Source organism: Sporothrix schenckii (genome assembly GCF_000961545.1).
Source record: "Sporothrix schenckii 1099-18 chromosome Unknown Cont49, whole genome shotgun sequence".
Lineage (NCBI taxonomy): Eukaryota > Fungi > Ascomycota > Sordariomycetes > Ophiostomatales > Ophiostomataceae > Sporothrix > Sporothrix schenckii.
This window is the reverse complement of record NW_015971150.1, coordinates 3,440,651-3,465,441: the sequence shown is the minus strand read 5'-3', so window position 1 is coordinate 3,465,441 and position 24,791 is coordinate 3,440,651. Positions and strand designations below refer to the sequence as shown.

The window sequence follows — 24,791 nt, the reverse complement described above, 5'->3', positions numbered from 1 at the left end:
CGTCCTTTCACTGCAATGGCCGACGGCGTCAGTTTTGTACCCCACCATGTTTAATGTTCTCTCCCCTCTAGAGGAAAAGGGGCGGCTTTGAAGATCTCACTCGATGTGTGCAATTTATTTCTTGGGCGTTTTCTTTTTGTTTTCTGTTTTGTTGTTTTTGTTATATCCAAAGTTGGTGTTTACTTGTTGGACTAGTTATCCCCTACCTGGTTAACGTCTGTTTTTTCTCTTGTAAGGGCTCGCATTTTCTTGGTTGTATATTTAACGATTTGTCTCATTCTTAATGTTTTCATGTTGGGTATTTGTTTCTTGTATTTTTTCTGGTATTACCCCAGTACGCATGATAGGATTCGATTCTAGGGGCGAGGAAAAGCAGAACTACTGGATAGAAAGGTGGAAGTTATTGAATGAAGGTGAATGGGAAATTGATGTTGTATGTACTGTCACTTGGGCATGAACCGGAGAGACATGCGCTGTGAATTACTCCATGTCGTGTTACTTCAACTGAACGAGTCAATATAGATTGCCTCTTTTGTTTTGAGACAATATAGCTAGCGGAAGTACCTTGACAGGGCAGAAGTCGACACAACAAACGACGACAAACGACGACAACAAACGGGCGCAGCCATGGGATATCGTTGAAAATACCATGTTTTGATATTCACAGCATCCACGGTTAAAGGTTGTCATTTGCCCAGCATCTACCCGCCTCTAGAACGCAGTACCAGCCCCAGTTGCCAGACAAGAGACCAAGCTTTTAGTCACCCTTTCGACGGCCTGCACAAGTAAACACGCAGCTCTAAATACATCGCTGTCAACCTACTACCAAGTTTCCTGGCAAACATCATCAACTACTACGATGTGCACCATGTGGTTCCACATCACCTACTGTGAGACTTGCAACGGGTACATCGACTCTCATCTCGTTGGCACCGTCTTTTGCGGCCGCCGGGACCAGGACTTGCCGTGCGAGGTGGAAATGGCAATCGGGGAGACGGCGGTGCCTGGACCGTGTGGAACATGCCAGCCGCGCCCAATACTTCGACGAAGCCGGCGTCTGTGGCTTCTGAGCCTGGAGACGCACAAAAAGGGCCATGAAGAGTCCCGAGGGCGAGACGGATGCTGAGGGCGCAGACGCCGACGACAATGACGGCGACATTTCAAAGGGAAAGTCAGACGCTGGTATACCGTTCGCAACCTAGAAGTTATGATATACATTGAAGCCTTCGTCTCATGTGTACCGTACAATCTTTGGGCTCATTTAAAAACCGAATACAAGCACCTAACCCATGTCGGTGTTGATGCCTTTGCTCTGCCACTCTGTCCAACCCGCAAAAGAAACGTCTTGTGATACGTTCGACGGCATTCTCCGCCCTCGCACCTCGTCTCACCAAACTTTCACTGCAGTGGTCCACAATGGACTGCAGGGCCTGACTGAGACGCTTTTGAAATACGACGGCTGCGTCACTAACGATTCGTACCCATGCCAAGGCAAGGATTGTTGGCGGTGAGCGTGGGGATGCTGACATGGATGGGATGGAGTGTGCTGACGGCAGTCGGAGAAATGGATGGCCGGTTGGTAAATGGAGCTTGGCTCTCCTGGAGACGACACGATGAGCGCGAGAACCGGTGTGGTAGGCAATACGACAGCAGGCCGGAGGCGAGATGCGGTGAGATTAAAGAGTGGAAAGGCAAAATGCGAGTACATAGAAACATGAAAGGGGATATTGAAAAAAAAAAGGAAAAGAAAAAAGAAAAAAGAAAAAGAAAAAAAAAAAAAAACGACTAACGAAAAGAGTGAAATTCCCACGATATCGGGTCATCCCCTTTTCACTCATCGTCGTCCATTCGCACACCGCTGCCCTCAACACTTCCAGTCGTCCCGGCCCAGCCGCACAATGTCGTTGGTCTCAATCACCCAGTACGCCGACGGCGCCTTGCCCTGCGACGCCAACAGCGCCGCGTGCGCCGCCGCCTTGGCAATGACGTCTGCGTCCTGGGCCATGCTGTCGTGCCACGCCTTGGACACGGTCTTGGACGCGCCCACCAGCGCCTTGAAGACGCCGGCGCCCTGATGCTCGACCTCGCGGTCGCCCAGGATCAGGCCCGGCTTGAGGACAATGGCCTGCTCAAAGCCCAGCTCCTTGATCGTGTCCTCGACACCGTTCTTCATCTTGGAGTAGGGCAGGCTGCGCGCCAGCAGCGACCGCGTGCCGGCGCTCGAGACAAACACAAACGTCTGGACCCCGGCGGCCTTGGCGGCGCGCGCAATCTCGACGTTGAGGTCGTGGTCGATCTTCCACTGGTTGGCAATGCCGCCGGCCGCGGCACGCGTGGTGCCGAGCGACGAGAACACGGTGGACACCGGCTGCGCACCCGCGGCCGCCGCCTCCTTGAACTTGGGCGCCCACTGCTCCGTGTCCTTCTCAACGACGGCGTCCAGCTTCTTGGCCAGCGTGGCGTCGTCGGCCTGTTTGGGCGCACGGCGCGTGATTGTGTGCACGGTGCCAAAGGCATCGAGGCCCAGCAGCGCTGTGACGAGGTGGGATCCGACCAGACCCGTGGCGCCAAAGACGGCCGATGTGATGGGGGAAGAAGCCATGGCGGTGATACCGACGTTGAGCAAGCAATTGATGCTGTGCTACAGGAAGCTGGTCAACGTGAAGCTAGATTGCACTCCAGGAAGATGAAGTTGTGAATAGAACGGATGATACGTAGAGAGGACTCAGAGAAACGGATCAGGCCACTGAAACAAAAGACATGGCGCAATGGCTATATATCTGGTTCCTCGGACACTTTCCGTAGCTCTCCGCAATGCTTTTATGTTTCGATGCTGGCGTCATTGGGGTTTCGTCGCTCTTGCCCGAAATGGGCATCACGTGCTCAATTCGACATCCGACCACCAAAAATACGCTGGTGCTCGCTGTTAGCGGCGGAGGAGCGCTGCTCGATGCTGCTTGGGGAAGCCGCGCAGGGTAGCACCTGCCTGCGGTCTCTTGCGTCAACGCCCGCGCTGCCTGTTGCGCCTGCCGCATACGCTGGCGCCAGCAAAAGCTTTGCCCCGCGCCGCACCTGCGCATTTTGGAGCCATCCGTCACACTACGACTTGGCGAGCTTCACGATAGCTCTTTCTTTTCCTGTCTCTCTCCTAGAACCACAAGGACAGCTTCCACAATGGCCACACCATACGAGGGTGCGTTCCTTCCTCCTTTGTATCCCCCTTTTGCTTCTATCGTACGTCTTGACCTCAGCTAATAAATAATCTCAAAACACAGTCGAACACAACATCAAGACGTCGTCGGCGTCCCGGCGGCGGCGCCAGATCGACATGTCCACGTTTACGGCGCACCTCCACAACGTGTCGACCGCCACGGCCGCCGGCGCCCATGCGGATGCCACGCACAACAACCCCCACGCCACGCCGACACCGGTCGATGTTGCCGCCGTCTTTCGGCTCGTGCAAGACCAGATGCTGACGCTGCTCCCCGACAGCCCCAACGCGGCCAACCGCGACCTGCTCGAGCAGCTCGCCGGGCAGCTGGAGCAGCAGATTGCCGACCCGCCGCGGGAGATTACGGGTGTCTCGCAGGAGTACCTGGACACGCTGGACCGCGTGCCGAAGAAGCGGCTCGGCCAAGACGAGTCGTGCCCCATTTGCGTCGAGCGGTACCTCGACGACCCGTACGCGCTCGTCGTCGAGCTGCCGTGCCACGCAAGCCACCGCTTCGACTTGGAGTGCGTGGGACCCTGGCTGCTGTCCAATGGCAACTGTCCGCTGTGCCGGACAGACCTGACAAAGAAGAAGCAGGTGGTCACGCCCGACGAGGAGGAGGAGGAGGAGGACGACGGCGGCATGTTTGGTTAGAGCAGAGGACGGGAAAAGGGAGAGAGTGAGGCGGTGAGAGAGTGAGAGAGTGAGAGAGAAGATGACATGATGAATGAACGAGCGAGCTGGCGTTACTGGGCATGAGCTTTGGCACGATGCAATCAAACAAATTCAACGACAACCCCGTCTCTTGGCCTTGCCATCGGTGCGAGCCTCGTGTTGACAGTCTCTGGGACGCATCGGGAAGCGTATCAAAGACCAAAGCCGTACAACCGTCCGGCAATCCTTGCTTATTTGACGAGCCTAGATGCACAAACGACAAGAGACCATGGCATATGTCATGAGACGCAATGGCGCGATACTTGAGAAACAAGACAAACGTCGCATGTTTCGACTTGCACTGTGTAGTCCTGCCCACAGAATTTGCCAGTCCAAGCAAATGCAACTCGTATGCAGAAGCAGCAAGGGAGCGGTCATGAGGCCCCAAGTGAATGAGACCAAGACGACCGGTCCGCCAAGCATGCGCGGCATGTTATTTCAGGTTTTGGTACAATTTACAAGACAACAAACGGCGTACGTTTAGTCTGTTCGTCCTGGGCAAGGAGGAAAGTAGAATAAAGCAACACTGTGAATTGGGAGATACAAGTCGGGACATACGGCGTAAAGGGACCAAAATATGTCACAATCCGTAGATATCGAAAAACCAAGAATAGATTGGTGCTGTGGAGCATTGTACTGACGAAACACTGGGCATGGCTTCTAGCACGACCTGACTTGATAAATGTGCATCAAATCTTGGGCCATGGCATGTAAGCAACAGGATATAGACCGGCCATGCAATGATGGCAGAGCCGTAGGTGCGGTAGGTACTCCGGCAGACGCACACGGGGAAACGATACCGAGAAACAATGAGAGGAACGGGACGGACGGGCGGGCACCATCCCGGTGATTTAGCCCCTTCCCCCAGAGACTCTTATGAGTCCACGTAGCAGAGGCCCGCCGTTACGTCTTTTACTTCTACAACTGTACATCCCCCCGCGAACCTCTCTTCACCCGCTCCTTTCCTTTTGCTTGGACATCGTCGATGCGGTCCATTTCATTTTGTGGTCCGTTCCTTCCTCTAGCGTGAGCGCTTGTTTCCTTCGGCCCAGTCACTATCGTCTATATCGCGTCCTTTTCACCGTATCTGAGAATGTCATCTTTTTGCCGTGAAATCGATATCGGCGGGAAACCTGTTCTCGTCGCAGTGGTCCTTTAGAGTCTCTGCCCATGGTTAGTGCCAGGCGCCATGTGCCCCTATCTTCCGATATTGGCATCTAGCCCTGGCGTTGTTGTCTCTTTCCGCTTGGTCTATATCTTAGGGCTGTTCTAGGGCGCAGTCCTTCCTAGTTCTCGTTTCCCTGCCGATGTACTCTGCACCCTCTTTTGTTGTACTTTATCATATGCTTTCCTTGCAATGTCTCACTTTCCATTGCCCTGTCTGCCATTTGTTTCAACTGCTGGGCTTTCCAGGTTTGCCACGCGCCAAGGCCCAATCTGGGAGGCTGCAGCGACTTATCACACGTGGCAGGGACATGGGGTCCGTCGCAACGACCTCGTTTAATACTCCATGTGCGCTGTTGCATCTACAATTTCGCGTTCCACATTTCTGGCTCTGCGCACTTTGGCATACCACGGAGTAATTACGACGTACAATGTACCAGCTATGCACGCCGTTGACCACCAACGCGTTCGAGAACGACCCAGCAGTTGGGGTGCGAAAGAATGCTCGTTTCCCTTAGGGCAGGGCCATGCTACTTTCGTACCGAGCAGTCCTGAAACGTGCCTTGACTAGCTACTAAAGTTAGAGATACAGTCTCGCCACTGCCGTCGGTAATTAAGATTAGCTTTTCGCCACAGGCCCTGAAAACAGGGGAGACGAAAAATGGAAGCTGCATGGAAGAATGCAAAGTGGAGCAGCCCTTTCGGTGTCTCCGTGGTCCTGGTTTCTTTTGCAAGGACGCCTGCAAGGGGGCGGTGAGTTTTGATGCAAATGGGAAGACTTTCATCTCAATTTTAATGTATTTTGTTTCTGACGGACAGAGAAACTGGTCTCAACGCAGCTTCGTCTGCTACTTTCAGAGTACTGGATCCTTGGAGCACAGTTCGACCCGCCTCTTCCTACGCACAGATGTTCCCAACCCTGCTAGCCACAACGAACACAGTACGGCGTATTCGCACAAGAACTGCATGTTCTCTCAGGCTCCCATCGGGCTTGGCCAGTCTCTGTTTCTGACACCAGTCTTCTGAGTTCCGGCTCGCGGTCCAAGCCCTGCGGCCACACTCACCCCGGACGCTGAATGGACAGGGAAGGAAGGCAGGATCGCTTGTGACAGCGCCTTCATGCTCTCCGCATGCGTTTGCCTTGTAAGATTATCTCAGTCCGTCCGTCTTATTCCCTGTCTCACATCGCCGTTCGTAGCAACGACAGATTACAACTTGCATTGTCAAGATACGGTGTACACGTATTGTGCGCCCTGTCAGCCTGTGTTATTTTAATCTGGCACATGCACATGTACAGCAGTAAATATTAACCCCCAGGCTCTCCGATGACAATGGTAGGCATTTGTTAATGTCGTATTTCATGGCAAAGTGCCGACTGCCATTTTCATACAACATGTGGAGTAATACGTCGTAGGGCACTCTTGTTAGCGTCCATTGCCTGGCTCCTTCCTCACTGAACCAGCTGCTACACCAGAGACTGCGGTGTCTTTTAAATCAAGATATTTTGCAGGACGTGACAGAATGGAGAATGCAGAATGCAGAATAGAAAATGCAGAATGCATATTACGCAGCGCTTTCGGCTCAAGAAATTCAAGTAAAATTTGGACACTGACGGCTGATGTTCGTGCTTCCTTCAGACTGTACCGACGCTTGTGCCCACCTTCGTCGGTCGCTCCTGCCCTGCCGAGCTTGCATAATGCGCTCACATGAAAGAACGCCAATCCTTCCCGAATTGACCTGTATTACTGCGCAATTCTCCTGCTGTGCATTGTCTCCACTCTTCGTCCCCTGACGCCAACTGCTGTCGAACCAACCGGAGGTGTCAACTGCCATGTGCGCACGACAAATCCTTGCCCAACCCTGCTAGAATGTCCCGCTAACAGGCCTCTGTTGGCTCTTTACCACGTTTCCCGCACACCACTTCCGCCACCTATTTCATCGTCAGATCGTGTCTTGTTTCGTCGCCACGCCACTCCCGAAACACTGAAGGATTTGTCTGGTAGTTTGGTGTGCTGGTACTTTCAGGCATTGCGCTTGTCCAGCCTGCTGTGCCTGCACAAGGTAGGGATGCCGAAAGGAGCAAAGGCGATGCCTTGCAATCACCAAACTATCGAGACGACTTCGTATCTCTTTATCTGAGAGCGGCACCCCGCTCCTTCCCCCAGGGTAGGAGGGTAAGAGCCGGGGTTCTTTCCCACTCTGTCATCTCGTGAGCGATTGCTCAATAAAACAAGCGCCCCTGTTGCGTGCACGCTTCATAATTAATAATTAATACGGGGCGTGCATGGAAGCCTGCAGGCCGGTATTTCCATTTTCAGTCGTTTCCCACCGCGCCCAAGAAACACCGACGAAAGAAGAATGGAAGACGAAAAGAACACATGAAGAAGGAAATGAAAGTGCATTTTGCAGCGCATCTCACTTTGCCAATAGAGTCTCCCATCTCCAGCCCACCGTGGCAACGCAACATTGGGCGTATACAACTGTACATGATCCATGCGTCGCAGCGTCGCGAGCTGGCTGTTGGGTTGCGCCTTCCAAGCACTGCTGTTGCCCAAAGACAGAAACCGAGGCCTGACGCGTCCGGCGACCATTACGTCGTGTGCATTGCGCCTTCCTTACGAGATAGAAACGTAACGACAGAAGGTGCACCTGCAGAGCAAAGATCGTCAATACTCCCCCAAATGGAAGGACCGGGCAAGCAAAAGCTTATTCGGCTGCCATTTTTATTCGGCTGTCCGTTTTCAACCCTGGAGCCCGTCGCCATTTTAGACCAAAATAGCCTGCCCTTTGCTCCTTCCTGTCCATATCTCATATCTCGCACACTTGCTCACCTTCCCATTGTTCGGCTTGGCTTCTGCGTTCCTCGTTTTCTTCCTTTGCGCATTCCTGTTTTGCTCACGTCCTGACCTCCCTTCCCCCCTTCCCCCCTTTCTCTGTCGCCATCTCTCCACACCGCAACTTTCCCTCTTTGCGCGGTCCAATTTTGGCTTCATTTTATCTCGTTTTATCTCTCCTCTCTCCTCTTCTGCCGGGTCCAGATCCAGCCTCTTCACACCCACACATCTAAGATCCCCCCTCTTCGTCCCGACTCACGGAGCACTTTGCCCGCCATTCGTTTCTCTGGTTGTCCCCAGATACCATCCGTCCATCCTTTTGGTCACTGGCTTCCCAGACAATCAATAGTCTGTTCGGGCATTTTCTGCAAAGAAGAACCAATCTCGTGCTTGTCTTCCCCCCTAAAGCGATCGGCTGCTCCACACCCCACCGAGAAAACACGTTTTTCTTTCGTGCGTCTGTTCCAGTGCCTGACCTCCCTCGCCTCTTTGCTTGTCGACACTCTGCAGCTGTCCTTTGCATGCTGCCCTGCCTTGGACGATCCACCCACCACGTTTCTGCTTCCCGCTGCCCACCCACCCTCCTTGCGTCCTCACATTGACCCTCACACCTCACAAGCTTCTCCCCCAATCCTTTCCCCTCTTCTCTACGACATACTTCATTTCTTATAAGCAGCAGGCCGCCTCCTCCGGCATCGACTGCCCCGACCGCACCCTGCCTTCCTCCTATGCCGCCTCTCCTTTCTGTCTCTTCCGCTGCTTCTTCTCATCCTCTCTCACTGTCTCCCTGTCTTTCAATTTCCTCCACTCACAGCACCCTTCTCACCGTCGCTGCCCTCTTTTGGTTCGATACGCTGCACCCCGAATTGTCGATTCCCGCATCTTCTTACGCCTGGTCTCTTGGACATTTTTGAAATCGACGTTCCAACCAGTACCTCGATCAACAGTCGATTTTGCGTTTCAGTGTTTCAGCGTTTCAGCGTTTCAACCGCCGACAGAAACAAGTACTACCATAGCCAAGCGACCCATCGTCGGTCGAAATCGACGCGCTGCAGATCCGTATCACAGGTGACATTGTCGCCCATCGTCCCCGCTCTGCCAAACAGACGCACCTGGCACACGAGGCCGACGAAAACGGGAACGGAAAACGCAAGACCGCTCTCGAAATTTACAGCAGAAAATTTCGAGACAAAGTGTAGAACGAAGGAGCAGCTCTTTCTCCTCCCCAATTGTCTACGTTGTCCACCTTTTCCCGACTTTTAACCTCGACGAGAACTCACGGGACGAATACCGAACCCGACTGGCACGAGCCTCGATAATGATTTAGTTCCGAACGTGAGCGACATCCAACAGAACAGCAAATTAACGGCGTCCTCAGACTCCCTATTTTCGTCCGCGCAATTACCCCACCGCCGTATTTTTGTCCTTCTCCCTCCCGTTGAAACTTCCGACGACGCAATTTTGAGCAACCGCTCCCCAGCTAGGTTACGCCGCCGTTGCGTGAAACAGCACCATGGGTAACGGCCAGGGGAAAGTGGCCGACCTGACTGGCGAAGGTACGCTGTCCAGAAAGCCAAAGGACACTTCTCTCTCTACGAAGAAGGGGGGCACGATGGAATAATGGATTTCGCGAGGAAAGCGCCCGCGAAAGTCACCAGGAAAACGACCGTCGGCTAACGTATCTCGGCCCTCTGCGGCCTCGACCTTGTCTACAGTGAATCTCAACCACTTTCGCCTGCTTCGAGTTGTCGGCCGCGGTGCCTTTGGCAAGGTCCGCATCGTCGAGAGAAAAGACACCAACCTATCGTTTGCGCTGAAATACATTCGGAAAGATGAAGGTGCGTCCCCTCCATACCACACTACCTCCTCCCCCCCCCTCTTTTGCCAGAGGAGTGTCAAGAGCTGACCCATTGCTTCTATGTCCCTCTTCCAGTTGTCCGGTCCGAAAGCGTACGCAACATCATTCGCGAACGACGCATGCTCGAACACGTTAACCACCCGTTCATCTGCAATTTGCGATACAGCTTCCAAGACATCGAGTATATGTACCTCGTTGTCGACCTGATGAGCGGCGGCGATCTTCGGTTTCACATCTCCCGCAAAACATTCACCGAAGACGCCGTGCGCTTCTGGATAGCCGAGCTGGGATGTGCCCTGCGCTACGTCCACGGCCAAGGCATCATCCACCGTGACGTGAAACCGGACAACGTCCTGTTGGACGCTGATGGCCATGTCCACCTGACAGACTTTGTACGTACCCAGTCGTAAGAAATTGTTCCATTTTGTTGCCTGTGGCTAATCCTCTCCTCTAGAATGTCGCCTCCGATATCGTTCCTGGTCGGACGTTGACGAGCAAATCTGGAACACTCGCGTATTTGGCACCGGAGGTCTATGCCGGTCGCGGTTATGATGTCCGCGCCGACTGGTGGTCATTGGGCGTCACATTTTACGAGTGCATATACAGCAAGGTACGTGCGAGTCTTGGTGTCTGGCCGATGAGAGCCGTTGTACCACAATGACTCGTCGGCGGCGCGTCAGTTTCTAACATTCATTCTCCACAGCGTCCGTTTGAGGGGAACACAGAATCGTCTCTTGGTGCAACGATTCAAAACGCACAACCAAACTTCCCCATCACATCACCACCCGTCAGCCTCCCATGTCTCTACGCCATCCGCGACGCCCTGCACCCGGACCCTGACATGCGCCTCGGCTCCACTTGGGAGAGCTTCACCCGGCACGAGTTTTTTTCCCAGATCGACTTTATTGCCCTCGAGCGGAAAGAGATTGAACCCGTCTTTATCCCATCGGCAGACAAGACCAACTTTGATGCCACGTACGACTTGGAAGAGCTTCTGTTGGAAGAAGCGCCGTTGGAGGCACGTGCTCGCCGCCAAAAGCCACGGGAGCGCCTCAAGGACGATGCGACCGACAAGGAGATTCGTGAAGACGAGCTGTACCGCACCATCGAGAGAGACTTCCGTCCTTTTGACTACACGCTGGCTGCGTACAAGAAGTTGACTGCCGAGGAGGAGCTGAGGGTACATGGTCAACACGTTGTGCCCTTCGACGAGGATGCCAACGATCTACCGCCGCAGCCGCAGGCAATCACGACGGACGAGGCGCTTCCGGCATCCCGCGCTAGCAACAGCAACAGCAACACATCCGACCCGCGGGACTACATCCCTGACTACGCCAACCTGCCATCGTCCGATCCCAACAGACGGGCAGCACCGCCCGGCCGCCCGCCCCCATTGCCACCATACCCCAACCCATACACAAACTCCGCCCGCAACATCAGCAGCCGCCCAGGACGCCACCTTGGCCATGTGCCGAGCGGCAGCATTGTGGTCGGCAGCTCGACAGGCGGTGTGCAGGTGCGGCTGGACGGCGCCGGCGACTGGTCTGAGCTGGCAAGACAGGACAACACTCTCCCCACCGATGCAGCTGTCGGCCGCCTCCTTGGCGAGGGCGGTGATCCCGGAGCGGACGGTAAGGATGCTGGCGGCGGCGGCGGCGTGTTTGGCTTCTTAAGCCGCAAAAAGGGCCGTGGAAACAGCCCGAAGCCCAAGGAACGCGGTGTGCTGGGCAAGGAAGGTGCTCGTGTGGTGATTGGGTGATTCGATGCATTTTTTCATGTGGCCGCTCAATCTCAATCCGTTACCACGGCCAACACCACCCACCCTAACACCATCCTTTTCACACGACCGGTAACGCTAGCGGACGGCCGCGACCGGATAACGGTTGTTGAAACCGTTTCAAGGCTCCGGCCGGAGCACATTGTCTGGCACGATGGATTCTCATATCTGGTCGAGTGTCGGTCGCCCATGAGCCGCCAACCAGTGGCAATCAAAATCAGCCCCAGAGGCTCCTCCCATACCGGGGAAGCACCCACCGAGGCACGTATTTTCAGTTCGGAGACATGACCGCGTCTCCAAGCTCAGCCGACCGTCCTTGTGCACACAACCTACTATCCAGCTGCAACTCATCAGGCACAGAGCAACGCTTATGCATATTATACACACACATTGCCTGGCGAGCCAGTTATTGTACTAATTTTTTTTGTTTGTTATATTTTCTGTTTCTCGTATATTGTTTCTCCCCTTTGTTCCCCTTTTATTATTTTATTATAAATCCCTTTGCTTCATAGTCTTTCTTGTTTTGGACGTATCTTAGCTCTTATACTACATAGTTGCGGTGCAGGAAAGGACGGGAGGTCAGTCTGCTTTATATATTTCATGTTCATGCGGGGGAGGAGACGGCTCGATAGGATACCCTTTTCAGGCATTCTGGCTTTTCTTTAATATTTTGTTTTGAAATCTCTGAACACAGCAGCAAATACCAATCAATCTATAATGAACAATTTTTTTCCCTGCTTGAAATATGCACATGCATTTTTTATTCCCATTGTCTTACAAGTTGTACTATCAGATCATATTTCAACTAGCACGAAATGGAAGATGGCATATGCACTTATAAATCGTGGAGAGTTAAGATATAGAAACATAGATCGAGGTTCACTAAGTCTGCAGAATACAAGAGGTCCCCATCAACAAAAAATATCAGATAAATGCAAGCCTTTTGTGATCCCCGTGTACTGTCTTTGCTTGGGATACAAAGATGTCAAACGGTTTCATCTGCAACGGCGGTCGTTCAGCAACAGTGACGACGAGTGGGAGCAATGGCTCTGCGAAACGAAGAAGACAATTCAGACCGTCAACAAATAAGCCTTTTTGGCTTACTGGCGACACGCCATCGCCAAGCAGTGTATATCCCCGGGGCAAGAGCCTCGAAATGGACAGTAGTGATAAAAAGAAATAGAAAAGCAAAGATCAACAACCAGAAAATGCAGCACAAAAAAGGAATCAACGCGAGGCCAAATTAGCCGCAAAGGAGAGGTAAATAGAATTATAAGAAAAGAAAAAATCAAAATTCAAAAAAATCAAAGATATTCCCCAAAGAATTGTCGACTAGACAATTTGATAAAACGCGCAAGTTGCAACCGGTGTAAATGAAAGATAAAACTGTGCCCCCTCCCAAATTCTTTGGATCCCCCCTTGTTGATATGTCGTGGGCCCCAATCTCGCCGTGACACCGAAGTCGCCATAATTTTTTTTTATTTTTTTTTTTATTTTGTCTCCGTCCAAGTGCAATTGGTATTGTTTCGCAAAAGTTCTTTTGCTCCGTCCTGGCGCCCGTTTCGTCCCATCGTATCGCTATGCGCGCGGTTGTTCGCCCCTGGAAAATCAAAGAGCCAACGTGGTCCCGCGTTCGTCGTGTTCTCGCTAATTTTTGTCGTGTTGTACAGTACCCTGTTTCCGTGCGCTGTTTTAACCTGTTCGCCCATTTTGTGCATTTGGATGTGTTCCCATTGTACAAGACGATTGGCAAATCGCCAGTCGCCCCTCTCACGTGCGTCAACGCCTCATGCGACAGGCGCCTTGACGACGTCGTCTATCAGATCTTTTGCGCAGTCGGACTCGCCGTCCTTGTCGAGATACTTGTTCATGACAAACTTAAAGTCCGTCTCGTCAACGACGGCACCCGACCCGGAGCACTTGGCCTTCTTCTGCAGGTCCGAGCACAGGCCGTCCAGATCAAAGTCACCGTTCTGGACCTTGGGGCAATTCTGCAGACGCTCCCAAATCTTGTTGCATGTGAGCATACCGCCAGCAGCAGGAAGCTTGGCCACAGCCGGAACGCCGGCCGCGCCTGCAATGGACGACGAGGCGAACTCGCCCTCCTTGGCTGCGTCGATTTGAGCAATCAGATTGCTCTTGTTACCGCCAGGCACGACGGGGCTCGGCGCCATATTGAACGGAGTGGTGAAGTCAATTTCCAGAGCATCGTTGAAAAAGCTGTCGTCGAAGCCACCACTGGACAGAATGTTCTCCTGCGGCTCGCGGTAGTCACCAAACAGCTGTGGGTCAAACCGGAAATTGGTCTGGTTGCCCAGCCAGTTCATGTCGTTGATGTCCACATTGGCAAACTGCGAGAAGTCTAGATGGCACATGATGTTAGCTGGGGGACTTGCCTTAGCTGTAACTCGCTCGCACCTCGAGCTACGCGTTGTCAAAGGAAAATAGTACCTGATGTTGTGTTTGCATTTGCATTTGTGTTGGCAAATATGGCCGGCTGTTCCTCCCCAATCGTCGTCAACGTGTCCACAGGCTTAAAGCCCATAGGCGACTGTGTGAAGGGCTCGGGAGACGTGCCGCACGACGAACTGGGGGCGGTGTTGGTGTGCGACGAGGCGGAAGGGGAGCATGTGGAGGCCGAATCCATGCTGGACCGGGATGCGTTGGCGACATTGCCGTTGGTCAGAGGCGGAGTGAAGGCGTTGGACAGCTTGGACAGGTCCTCCTTGGTACTGGTCTTCTTCAGACTGTTGATGGACTCGGCGGGGCTGTTGGCGTTGCTTGTGGCGGTCGTGCTCAGACCCGGCAGCTCCTTGGGCGAGTTGGAGCTGAGTGTGTCAAACGACAAGCCCCTCTTGTACGACGACAATGTCGGGCTGTTGTCGTTGGTGTTGGTGTTGACGGCGGTGGTGCCATTGGAAGACGCTGGTCCTGGCAGCTGGCCAAACTTGGGGAACTCAAACTGGAAGTTGACGTCGTTGATGTTGTTGAAGATGGGGTTGCCAAAGACCTGCTGGCCGCCCTGTGTGTAGGAGGACCGCGATCGTGACAGCAGCTCCATGCGCTTCTTGTATTCATTGATCTCAACGGTCATCTTCTCGACCTGTGCCCGCAGCACGCCGTTCTCGCTGTTCGCGGTCTCGGATGCCTTCTCCAGCTCGGAGACCTTGGTCTCCAGATCCTTGAGGTGCTTCTCCTTGCGCTCACGGAACGCCCGCTGGGCGGCGCGGTTCTGTGCCTTGCGCTTCTACAATACGGAGCAGTTTTTGTTAGTAACCGTAAGTCTTCGGAGTGACATGGAGAGTACGACGTACCGAGCTAGGCTCTGATGTGAGGGGTTTCCGGCCGGGCTTCTTGGGCACCTTTTCTGTGCTCTCGTGGCGCTTCGCTATGATGCCATCATCCTCGTCCTCGTCGTCCGGATGGCTTCTTTTGTCCGGCGAGTCGTTGTCGGCATTACTAGGAGCCGAATCGGTCTTTGCATCATCGGCGTCGGCATCGTCATTGTCAATAAAGTTGGACTGGTCGCCCTCCAGCGAGAAATCGAGGCTGGTGTCGGCGCCGTCGAATGAGTAGTCGTAGTCGAGGAACGAACTGTCGGCGATGCTGTTAATGAGATCGGTGGGCTTTGTCGTAACGGGCGTGTCCGCCACGCCGGCTCCGTTGGGAGACATGCCGGACGAGCCGCCCGTCGGCCGGTTGGCGTTGAGGGCGGCGAAAAGCAGCTCCTGCTGCTGAGGTGTAAGGAGGAAGTTCTGGTTGGAAGCCATTGGGATGGACGGGGGGTGGTTGGGGCGGGGAATAAAGTCTTGGGATGGGAGTGCGGGAAGATGAGTGTAGACGGAGCGAAGATGCTTTGCTCCTGCGATGTAGAGCGTCCGCTTTCACACGCAGTGAAGCCTCAAGCGCGCAAGGGTGAGACACAGAGTGACCCCAGGGGAGGCGATGGTCGAGCGATATTGTCGCCTCCCAGAAAAGTGACGATGCTCAAGTACACGCCGAGCGTGGAAAGAAGGGACAGATGAGGGTGACGAGAAGATGCTGGGTGCTCAATGCACTCGAACCGTTGAGGATCAAGGCCAGGGCAGACAATGCGAGTAAGGCCACGCGGATACGTGGGTAGGGCAAAGAGAGTTGAGATGACGACGTTATCTCGAAGCAACGCAGGCGAACAAAGTATGCAGGAGTGAGAAAACGGGGATGGGGTGAGGGTGAAGAGAGAAAGATTGTGGCCTGAGACGAAACGTTTGGTGCCTGGAAAAATGTTCTGGGGGGGAATGCTGCGGGAGGCAAGATAATACCAGAAACTGGGGGGCAGGGAGGAGGACGAGTGGCCCGTTTCAAAGCAGCCAGTGGGCAGAATGGCGGCTTCTGAGAGGGGGTTGATAAGAGCCTATTCGTGCAGGTGTTCTTTTTCTTTTTTCTGCTTCTTTTCCTTTTCTAGTTCCCGTTTTCTTTCTTTTCCTCCTTGTTTTGCCGCCTCTTCTCGGCGAGTCCTAAAGCAAATGTGTCTTTCTCACTCCCTGGTATTCCGCTGCTCAGGGTCGACGCTGTCTTGCTGGTGGTGGTGATGAGGCAAACCAGGCGTGGTGATGGGTGGTGGGAGAAAGAGAAGCAGATGGATGGGGTTGGAAAAGAGGGGCTAGAGAAGAAACAAAAATTCAATTTGTAATCCGCATTGAACGCGGACAAACTGGAAATAACGACTGGAACCCAGCGCCCCGTGCTTCGCCTCTGCCTCTTTTGGCTCTCCTGCCCCGTCTGGATTGGGGTTCTCTCTTAGATTGATCTTCTAGCCCCCGAGCCCCCCCACTTGGGCCTCCCATTCCAGGTACGGTGTCGATACCACTGTGTACCTGAGGGGAAGGTGCGTCCAACTGCACGTTGAAAGTCACTGCCCCCGGTTCAATATTCCATCGCTCCTTCTCGGCCCCACGACACATTTTGACAGTTCCGAACTCTGAACAGGTCGACCATACCTGCCTGGAAAAACCACCCCAGCCGCATACTAAGGCGGAGGGCAGGAATGTATGGCCCTTTCCCTAATCAACGCCACGAGTGTCAAGGAAAGAGAAGACAGTATCGACATATTTTGAGAAGCACAACGTACAGCAGGAGCTACCGGGAGACGAGAGCCCACCCAGAGAACCCGGCTCACGAGACGAAAGCCAGTCTCTCGCGACGCGACGACAATGCCGCCGGACTGTGTCTTACATCCGACGGCATCGCCGCAGTACGTGCCACAGCACGGGTCGTGAGTCACGGGCATATTCGTACTGAACCTGCTGACAAGCTAAGACGAGCCAAAATCCTGGCCCTGACCATCTCATGGGCTCCTTCCGTGTCCCCCAGATATGGAATCCGCGGTTTCCTCTTTCCTCGACAATGCTGTGCCTGCCCGTGCATTTGCGAAATACGTCATTGCAACAGGCACTGAAAGAGGATTCCGTCAAGCGCGTAGGTCCTGGTATCCGACATTGGATTACAGACGAATGGAAGACGACAGTTCAACAGCACTTTAATTAGGCGGTGACTGCGTATTTCGTATATTGCAAAGCGCAAGCAAATAAGTTTGCAGCAACCTTCGTACATTCCCCACAGTGTGCAACTGAACTAGCACGGTAGATGAAGACAAAGAACCGCAAGTGCAACCGGCCAATGAGTCGCTGCGTCTCACACCACGACCTGGGCGCTCTTTCCTTTGTTCGTGTCAAAGGGCGCGCTTGTGGACTGTGGACGGGTTGGATGCTTCTGGCCCATAGCACATGCACGCGGCGTATACCGGTCGCTCCTTCTGTGTCCCTCTGCAGGTTTCTTCATACAAGATGCACGACTCGTCCACTCCTCTGTGCCGAGTAATTAACATCACTTTCGCTCTCCGGGAAGGAGTGGGTACGACGTACCCTTTCGGCTTTTGCCTGTCAAAATTTGGCCGGCAGAAAAACGTACGACAAAAGGCGTTGAATTTGAAAGCGGAACCATTTCGTCATTGCTCCTCACTCCCCGATATCCGTCGCGCGTGCCACCGACAGCCTCTTTGTTGCTACGTTTCGCGAAGACGCCACATCACGTGACATGATCGAGGCTCACATAAGGAGAAACAGATGGATGACGCAAACATCTGGGAATGCAGGTCCTGCATTCCAATGGAATGGCCCAGGACTTGACAGCTGATCTCGTGGCCAGGGCTTAGCCTGGCCTGGCATGTTTGATACAATTGATCCCGTTCGAAAGACTGCTGCTATCAGAGGTGCACCCAGTGATGGGGCGTGATTTCCGTTCTTGAGAAGAGGTGTTTCTGTTGGTCGCCCTTGCCAATTGCGAGGAGCAGCAACAGAAGGCTTGCTAGTGCCTGAGGCAAGTGCCAGGGCCAATATTACAGCGCTCTCTGCGGCTTTCCTTCAGCAACCCTCAAACCTGAAACCCACGCTGAGGGGGAGCCCGCCTGCTGGATTCTATGGTTCTTTGGACAGGTGTGGCTGGCCCCGCTGACACATCACAAAGTGGGCTTGGTCCCGCCCACAAACCGCCTGAAATAGGCACAAGCCAGTGAGCACCAGAGCACTTGCAACGGCCGTAGGGCGCTAAGCATCCCGCCCAAACCACAAGTGGGTAACATCCTAGTCCTTCTTACTATCACTCCTCCTCTTCGGACCAACAACCTCGCCGCAGAAGCTTCAGCAACGTGACCGCCTCGGACCTCTGCATTCCCTTATCCAATCACAGAGGCACTTTGAGAACCAGACACGGCTTGGAGCAACCTGTTGTGCATCCATACCGCGAACGCAGGCACGATCGTCGACATCCTCATATCCGCATTGTTTGCTCCATCTCCTTTTCCACTTCCACCGCCTCTGCCGCGATAACCCCCCTCCCCCCTTCCGCCATCCCCATCAGCAGCCATGGATCTCGCCTACGACGAGATTACCAGGGAGTCGCTTCCCGAAGACGGCGAGGGCCGGGACCACTCCCACGACCAGCCACCGGCAACAATCAACGAGGATCTCCAGGCGGCCGTCTCGGCGCTCAGTCCGTGGGCCACCCGGATCGGCGGCTTCTTTGGCAACGTCGTCAAGCAGGTGTGTAGTCTCGGGCTTGCTCGAGCAAGCAAAGTTGGATGAGACGGTGCTTCAGACTTTCAGATGGAACTGACAACATCGTCTAGGGCGGCTCGGTTGTCCGTGAAGCCCAGCTCGAGGTTACGGCCCTCGGCCAAGATGCATCCAAGGGCCTGACCGGCCTCCGCGACACCCTCGTCAGCCACACACGCAACCTATCCCTTGTCGCGGGCCCAGCAGGTGCCGGGGGCAACGGAGAAGGGTCCTCGTCGGCAGCTGCGGCAGGCGCCTCCGAAGGGACACCCACTGCGACGGACGGCGCGGCCGCTGGCGGACAGGATGAAACGGTCCTGACCAAGATCAAGGGCGAGGCCGCCAAGCGGCTGCGTGACCTGCAACGGGCGGAAGACGCCGCCGACGAGGCGCTGATCAAGTTTGGCACGGGCCTGCGCGACTTCTTGCGCGAGGCCATCACAATTGCGCCGCCAACAGCCGGCGCGTCTGCCGCGGGCGGCAGCGGCCCCAACACGGCGGGCAGCACGGTGCTCTTTGAGAGCAAGGACGCCCAAGGCAAGCGCGTGATCCATACGTCGCGGTTCGACGCGCAGCTGCACGTCATCCACACGAGCCCGGACAGCTTCGCCAAGGATCCGTCGGGCGGCGACGAGTTTGCGGCGTTTGCCAAGACATTTAACATCGACTCGAAGACGGCGGACATTGCGAGCGACCTGAACAAGTACCCGGAGCTGCGCGCCACGATGGAGAAGCTGGTGCCGGCCACGGTCCCCTATACTGACTTCTGGAAGCGCTACTACTTTCTGCGCCGCGGCATTGAAACCGCCGAGGCGCGCCGCCGGGATCTCCTCAAGGGTGAGTTTGGACAACGAAAACAAGGAGGGCAAGAAAAAGGTACTTCATATGCTGACCAACACAGCTGCCTCCGCTGAGGAGGAAGTCGCATGGGACGAAGACTCGGACGAAGAGGACTCGGACGAAGACTCAGAAGAGGACTCGGACGAGGACGAGTCCGACACCGAATCCGAGGAGACCAAGGCTACCGGAAAGGCTACCGGCAAGGCCCCGGCAAGGGCCCCGGCAAAGGCCCCGGTAAAAGGCCCCGCAAAGGCCCCCGCAAAGCCCCCCGCCAAGCAGACCGGCTCTGCCGAATCCTCCAAGACCCTTCAACCGCCCAAGAAGACGACGACGAAAGCGACCGCCGCGAAGAAGGTGTCCTCGACACCGTCCGTGGACGGCCTTCTGAAGCCCAGCGCCTCGCCGCGTAAGTCGGACGAGAAGTCCGTGGCCGATAGCGAGGCCAGCTACGACATTGTCGGCGCCAAGTCGGGCGCCCCCAGCCAAGCGCCCAACAGCCCGCAGCGGGTCGAGGAGGACAGCGAAGAGGAGGACTGGGAGTAACGAGAGACACGCGGGAGTCGTTTGCATTTTGATTTTTTTTTTTTTGATTTTTGATTTTTGATTTTTGATTTTGAGTTCTCGTTTTCGGACGCATTCATTCTTGTCGCCGCCTTCTGTTTGCTGTACGATGCGAGACGGAGTTGCTGCCGTTTAATATCCCTTTCCTGTCGTTGGATTTGTTTTGGGCGCCATCCTTCGTTCCCGTGTAGGGCTCTGTTCGCCTGGCCTGACCCGTTTCATGAAAGCATGTCGTCCATCTGCTGGTCTTTGTTTACACTTTGCTTGGTGGCAGCCGGCGTTTCTCAGGGTTGTCTTTTCGCTCCTTATTTTTTGGTTCCTATAGGGTCGTCTATATGCCCACTTCTTTAGGTCTTTCGCTACATAGCTACAAGCGTTGACAAAACGTGAATTCACTCCTTAAAACTGGGCGAAAGCAAACTTTTGATTGAACCCAAAGTCAAGTCTATCCCGTAATTGAAGCTGAAATAAGGCAATACACGATTATCATAATTAAACAGCAGACTTTCCTCTCTCCTCCGCTCTCTTGATCACCTCTTCTTTCTCGTCACTGTGGTGAAGCCGTCCTCGTCCACCTCGGGTTCTGGCTTGGACCGTGCCGCCGGGCCGTCCACCAGAGCCGGGGCCTCGTCCATATTGACGTCACCACCCGCATCGTCGTCTCTGCTGTCGTCCTCGTCCTCCTCGTCGTCCTCGTCGTCTTCGTCGTCCTCGTCGTCCGTCTGCCATGCCGTGTCCGCGTCGGGGGCCTTGCCCGCATGGAATGCGCCTCGCACCGACTTGCCCTGCGACGCCTCAAATTTCTGCCGCAGCGCCTCGCTGCCCGCAAACTGGCCCCGCCGGCACTGCGTCCACAGCTGCACGATGCTGCTGGCCACGTCGTAGGCACTGCCGTCGTCGACGACTGTGTCGAACTCGTCGTCCATGATCTGCAGCAGGCGGCTCTCGGTGTCCATCAGCAGGTCTTCGGCCACGGTCGAGGTGGTGCTGGACGAGAGGGGCGCGCTGGTCCACGCGTCTTCAAAGAGCTCGGCAATGGCGCCGGCGAACCAATCGCGCTTGTCAGCGCCGTCGCCACCGCCGAGGTTGGACTCGACCGCAAAGGAAAGGGGCTGCCAGAGATGGAGGCTCATGGCGACGGCGGACTCGAAGGTGTCCTGGCACGTTTCTGTGGGGAGGGGAGCAGTCTGTTAGCGGGCGTCATGCATTGGGACGAGTGTAGACCGGGGAAACAGAGGGAAACGCACGCCGAGAGGGAGCTTGGGCTGCCATGGTGTGTGGTTTGTTGTGGCCTCTGTGAAGACAGTCCAGGATATCGCAAACGTGGACTTTCTGTTTCTGGTGATGAGGCACTGTAGGTTCGCCGTCGGCCGTTGCTGCCAAAAGATTTTTGAATATTTTAAAGTGGGCCCATCTGTTGCGACAGCCTAGTTAGTAAATAAGCCGTTGGGCGCTGAAGAAGGAACACGGCGAACAGGGCTGGTTCACCAGACTTTGAGACTTTCAGCAAGTTAGTTGTGACGGCGTTGGACTGGTTTCTTGTGACCTTTTTTTTTTTTCTTAAAAAAATTGTTGAATTATATTATATAAAACAGCATGTTCACCGTGTTTTAGTATGCTGCTGTCCTCTGACGAAGGCTCGTTCTATCTCTACCAGGTCATGCTTGATCTCTGTTCTCGAGTGATACGAGGAAACAAATAATCAAGACACTTGTTGGATACATTGTCGAGTCAATGCCAATTTCTTTGATTTGCGTCTTTACAGAGTCTTGCTCCAGAGTGAGTCCTTGTTTGCGTTGCGCTGTGGTCGCGCCTTCCGTTCATTCGTCCGGGGTCTTGCCATTTCAAGAGGGGCAATTCCCGATGGCAATTCCCGATAAGATAAGGCGTAAACATTGGTGGAGACATCATTGGCAGGAGCTGCATATGGCGACATTTGATTATGACGCATATTGATCGTGCTCCAGCAACCCATGTCCGACAACGGCATGTAAACGGCTCCCATGGTGTTTGACAGTAGATTATTCGATTTTTTTTTGGTAGTATTTCCAGCACCAAGGGCGCGGAGTCATGCAGAGTTATAGGCAGTGCAACCGAGTTTCCAAAAACTGTATACAGAAAATAGAAAAGAGAAATAAAAGCAAAGCAATGCAAAATTAGGAAAGCCAAGCCGTAAACGCCTCGCGAATAGATTGTGTATACAAGACACGACGGAAAAAGAACTATGCCTACCGCCTGCCGCCAGTCGCGTTTTTTCTTGTGGTGTGTATATGCAACCGTCCGCCGTCTAGTGATTTATTTTTTGGGTCTGTTTCAAATTCTGTATATCGTCGTGTCCAGCCAGAGGGAGAACCTACACCTCATCGACCTGGGGGCCCGGGAAGGGGCCGGTCGGGTGCGTCTTGTCCAGGTAGGCAGCCAGGTCGGTGATGGTGCAGATCTTGATGCCGTACTTTTGCGCAAAGGCAATGCAGCCTTCGCCACGCAGCATGCCCGAGCCGCGGTGCAGGGCCTGGCCGGGGACCGGCTCGCCGTCGTCGACCAGCTCGGAGATGACGGCCGCGCGCCGCTTGCCGGTGAGGCGACAGAAGTCGATGGCAGCCTCGGTGTGGCCGCTGCGCTCACGGACGCCGCCGTGGCGGGCGCGCAGGGGCAGGACGTGGCCGGGGCGGCGGAAGGCGGCCGCAGCCGAGATGGGCGCCGCCGCGTGGCCGTTGCCGTTGGTGCTGCCGTTGGCCTTCTGGGCCTCGGCAGCCACAACGGCCTCGAGCTCGGCGTCGTCCTGGGCCAGGCGGCGGCAGGTCAGGGCGCGGTCGTGGGCGCTGATGCCGGTGGAGACAATGGCGTCGGAGGCGTCAATGGTCAGTGTGTAGGCGGTGCCGCGGAGGTCCTCGTTGTTGGGGACCATCGGGGGCAGGGCCAGGCGGTCGGCACGGGTCGGCAGGATGGGTGCGCAGATGATGCCAGACGAGTGGCGGATTAGAAAGGCCATCTGCTCGGTGGAGACGTTCTCGGCGGCAACGATGAGGTCGCCTTCGTTCTCGCGGCCTGGGTCGTCCATGACGACAATAAACTGGCCATCGCCTGCGGGGGGAACGGGGACTGTCAGCAGTGTCCAGCGCAGGAACTCTCCCACGCCCTCGCGGCGCACGTCTTCGAACAGGAAGAGGACAACATACGGAACGCCTCGATGGTCTCCGGGATGGAGTTGAAGCCTTCCAACGTGGAGCCAGGCATTGTGGACGATGTGGGCTGAAATGGGGGGAAGAGAACCAAATTCAAAGTTCAAAATGTTAAGAAAAGGTCTTGTTCTCTTAATGTCGAAGCAAATGTCGTGTGCTGTCGAAACTGGCAAGTGAAGCGAATAAATTGTGTAGTTCGGAGCCTCGGCAGTCAGCGGGCGACGCAAGGCGAGAAAAAAACAACAATAATAGTAGATAAAATAGAGACGGTGTCAGAGGTGGTGTCAGTGGTGTCGATGGCCAATAAAGACCCGCGTGAGTCGGGAATCAGGCGACTCGCCAAGAAAATCCCCTTGGAGTAGGATAAAAAAAAAAAAAAGTAGAAGAATTGTATTGAAAATGTGCAATTGGCCGCTGAAAACTGAGATCCAGTGAGACTTTGACGGTCCGATCAGGAAACAAGTGCTAGAAGATGCCCACGAGACGGAAGTGGACGAGCGCGAGGTAGAGGAGAGCAAGCAGTTGAGGACGTTGGAGTCGTTGTTCCGTTGTCGCTATTTCGCAATTCCCTTGTGACAGAGGAATACTGGGGATATTAAGCACGAGGGTGGGAGTGGGGCCAATTGAGAATTGGAGGGACAGAGCAAAAGACAAAATCGCCACTGGCAGCGCAAAAATGTGCCTCGTACGAGGGGGAAGGGGCTTGGGAGCGGTTCCTTCTTAAAGTGTGGGCAAGACAAAGGGCGACGCTGGCGTCCTTCGTCCGCTCTGCGGGCGGAGATTCCCTAAAGTGATGTGCTGTTTGCTCTGTAATAATTGCTAATAACTTCTGTAGTGTCTTACCACGACCACATTCTCGGTATTACAGCCTGTTCGGCCTTTCCTATGCTAGCGGCAACGGGATTTCGTTCTTTCTATGTCTGGAGACGCACCGAGCATGTCCGACTTTGTGCCGGTGGAGGACGAAACGAGCCCTTCCGGGGCATCGGACCACTTTCAGGCCATCGTTAGGGAGGGCTGCAGTCGTCAGCAGACAGCCGACGAAGAAACGGAAAGCGCAGAAAGTGACCTTTTCTCGTTGCTCGATTACGCGGAAGGTGCGTTTGCGCCGTCTCCTCTTTTTTTTTTTGGTTGTTCTACGGGCCCGTCTAAAGGTTCTTTTGGCTTCCATCTAGCATACAGTGCTAAGTGCCTGCCGTTTTGTCCCGCGCTAGGCCCATGCAAAGCACTTACACACTCGCGAGCAAACATTATGCACTCCTTACCAAACGGCTCGGCAGTGGGAAGTCGTTGTACGATACGACGTGCATTGCAAAAGAGGCAAAGGCTCCAGCACATCATAGAGCGGACCCACTAAGCAGAAGTGCGAATGGACATGCGAGAGCAGGTCGAACAGTAGCCAGAAAATGTGGCAGGTGCGAGTGGCAGCTCTGTTTCTCCAGCATGCGTTCCATGAGAGGAAAGAAGGCGAGGCAGAACGAATGGAAAGTGCGTTCCGAAATCTGGCCGGCCTCGTTCCGGGGGAGATCGGGCGCGGGAGCGACATCGCAGACATGAGA

At 54.6% G+C, this 24,791-nt stretch overlaps 13 protein-coding genes across 13 annotated transcripts; 5 read left to right on the top strand and 8 right to left on the bottom strand.

The window, feature by feature from the left end:
* Positions 1–847: 847 nt before the first annotated feature.
* On the bottom strand, positions 848–1,159 carry SPSK_05718 (uncharacterized protein; the record flags this gene model as incomplete). The annotated part of the gene is made up of 1 exon (XM_016732456.1): positions 848–1,159. One exon carries the CDS (start codon positions 1,157–1,159, stop codon positions 848–850), a length of 312 nt encoding a protein of 103 aa, XP_016583634.1.
* Positions 1,160–1,864: 705 nt separating this feature from the next.
* SPSK_05552 (protein fmp52) lies at positions 1,865–2,602 on the bottom strand (the record flags this gene model as incomplete). Its single annotated transcript, XM_016732295.1, has 1 exon — positions 1,865–2,602. The coding sequence occupies one exon, from the start codon at positions 2,600–2,602 to the stop codon at positions 1,865–1,867; it is 738 nt and encodes a 245-aa protein (XP_016583633.1).
* Positions 2,603–2,738: 136 nt separating this feature from the next.
* On the bottom strand, positions 2,739–3,080 carry SPSK_05701 (uncharacterized protein; the record flags this gene model as incomplete). Its single annotated transcript, XM_016732441.1, has 1 exon — positions 2,739–3,080. The coding sequence occupies one exon, from the start codon at positions 3,078–3,080 to the stop codon at positions 2,739–2,741; it is 342 nt and encodes a 113-aa protein (XP_016583632.1).
* A 94-nt stretch (positions 3,081–3,174) lies between these two features.
* Positions 3,175–3,865, top strand: SPSK_05567 (uncharacterized protein; the record flags this gene model as incomplete). The annotated part of the gene is made up of 2 exons (XM_016732310.1): positions 3,175–3,193; positions 3,276–3,865. 2 exons carry the CDS (start codon positions 3,175–3,177, stop codon positions 3,863–3,865), a joined length of 609 nt encoding a protein of 202 aa, XP_016583631.1.
* A 5,571-nt stretch (positions 3,866–9,436) lies between these two features.
* On the top strand, positions 9,437–11,540 carry SPSK_05060 (serine/threonineeeee kinase 32; the record flags this gene model as incomplete). The annotated part of the gene is made up of 5 exons (XM_016731813.1): positions 9,437–9,479; positions 9,639–9,761; positions 9,857–10,173; positions 10,236–10,391; positions 10,485–11,540. 5 exons carry the CDS (start codon positions 9,437–9,439, stop codon positions 11,538–11,540), a joined length of 1,695 nt encoding a protein of 564 aa, XP_016583630.1.
* Positions 11,541–13,345: 1,805 nt separating this feature from the next.
* Positions 13,346–13,933, bottom strand: SPSK_05596 (uncharacterized protein; the record flags this gene model as incomplete). Its single annotated transcript, XM_016732339.1, has 1 exon — positions 13,346–13,933. The coding sequence occupies one exon, from the start codon at positions 13,931–13,933 to the stop codon at positions 13,346–13,348; it is 588 nt and encodes a 195-aa protein (XP_016583629.1).
* Positions 13,934–13,992: 59 nt separating this feature from the next.
* Positions 13,993–15,328, bottom strand: SPSK_05301 (fungal AP-1-like factor; the record flags this gene model as incomplete). The annotated part of the gene is made up of 2 exons (XM_016732051.1): positions 13,993–14,805; positions 14,873–15,328. The coding sequence occupies 2 exons, from the start codon at positions 15,326–15,328 to the stop codon at positions 13,993–13,995; spliced, it is 1,269 nt and encodes a 422-aa protein (XP_016583628.1).
* A 1,256-nt stretch (positions 15,329–16,584) lies between these two features.
* On the top strand, positions 16,585–17,084 carry SPSK_05632 (uncharacterized protein; the record flags this gene model as incomplete). The annotated part of the gene is made up of 2 exons (XM_016732374.1): positions 16,585–16,791; positions 16,857–17,084. The coding sequence occupies 2 exons, from the start codon at positions 16,585–16,587 to the stop codon at positions 17,082–17,084; spliced, it is 435 nt and encodes a 144-aa protein (XP_016583627.1).
* Positions 17,085–18,460: 1,376 nt separating this feature from the next.
* On the top strand, positions 18,461–20,032 carry SPSK_05215 (bsd domain containing protein; the record flags this gene model as incomplete). The annotated part of the gene is made up of 3 exons (XM_016731965.1): positions 18,461–18,637; positions 18,724–19,486; positions 19,551–20,032. The coding sequence occupies 3 exons, from the start codon at positions 18,461–18,463 to the stop codon at positions 20,030–20,032; spliced, it is 1,422 nt and encodes a 473-aa protein (XP_016583626.1).
* A 548-nt stretch (positions 20,033–20,580) lies between these two features.
* Positions 20,581–21,322, bottom strand: SPSK_05550 (pre-rRNA-processing protein TSR2; the record flags this gene model as incomplete). Its single annotated transcript, XM_016732293.1, has 2 exons — positions 20,581–21,218; positions 21,298–21,322. The coding sequence occupies 2 exons, from the start codon at positions 21,320–21,322 to the stop codon at positions 20,581–20,583; spliced, it is 663 nt and encodes a 220-aa protein (XP_016583625.1).
* A 487-nt stretch (positions 21,323–21,809) lies between these two features.
* On the bottom strand, positions 21,810–22,055 carry SPSK_05754 (uncharacterized protein; the record flags this gene model as incomplete). Its single annotated transcript, XM_016732490.1, has 1 exon — positions 21,810–22,055. The coding sequence occupies one exon, from the start codon at positions 22,053–22,055 to the stop codon at positions 21,810–21,812; it is 246 nt and encodes an 81-aa protein (XP_016583624.1).
* A 348-nt stretch (positions 22,056–22,403) lies between these two features.
* SPSK_05491 (3,4-dihydroxy 2-butanone 4-phosphate synthase) lies at positions 22,404–23,287 on the bottom strand (the record flags this gene model as incomplete). The annotated part of the gene is made up of 2 exons (XM_016732236.1): positions 22,404–23,203; positions 23,230–23,287. The coding sequence occupies 2 exons, from the start codon at positions 23,285–23,287 to the stop codon at positions 22,404–22,406; spliced, it is 858 nt and encodes a 285-aa protein (XP_016583623.1).
* An 882-nt stretch (positions 23,288–24,169) lies between these two features.
* SPSK_05587 (uncharacterized protein) lies at positions 24,170–24,789 on the top strand (the record flags this gene model as incomplete). The annotated part of the gene is made up of 2 exons (XM_016732330.1): positions 24,170–24,329; positions 24,422–24,789. 2 exons carry the CDS (start codon positions 24,170–24,172, stop codon positions 24,787–24,789), a joined length of 528 nt encoding a protein of 175 aa, XP_016583622.1.
* Positions 24,790–24,791: the final 2 nt, after the last annotated feature.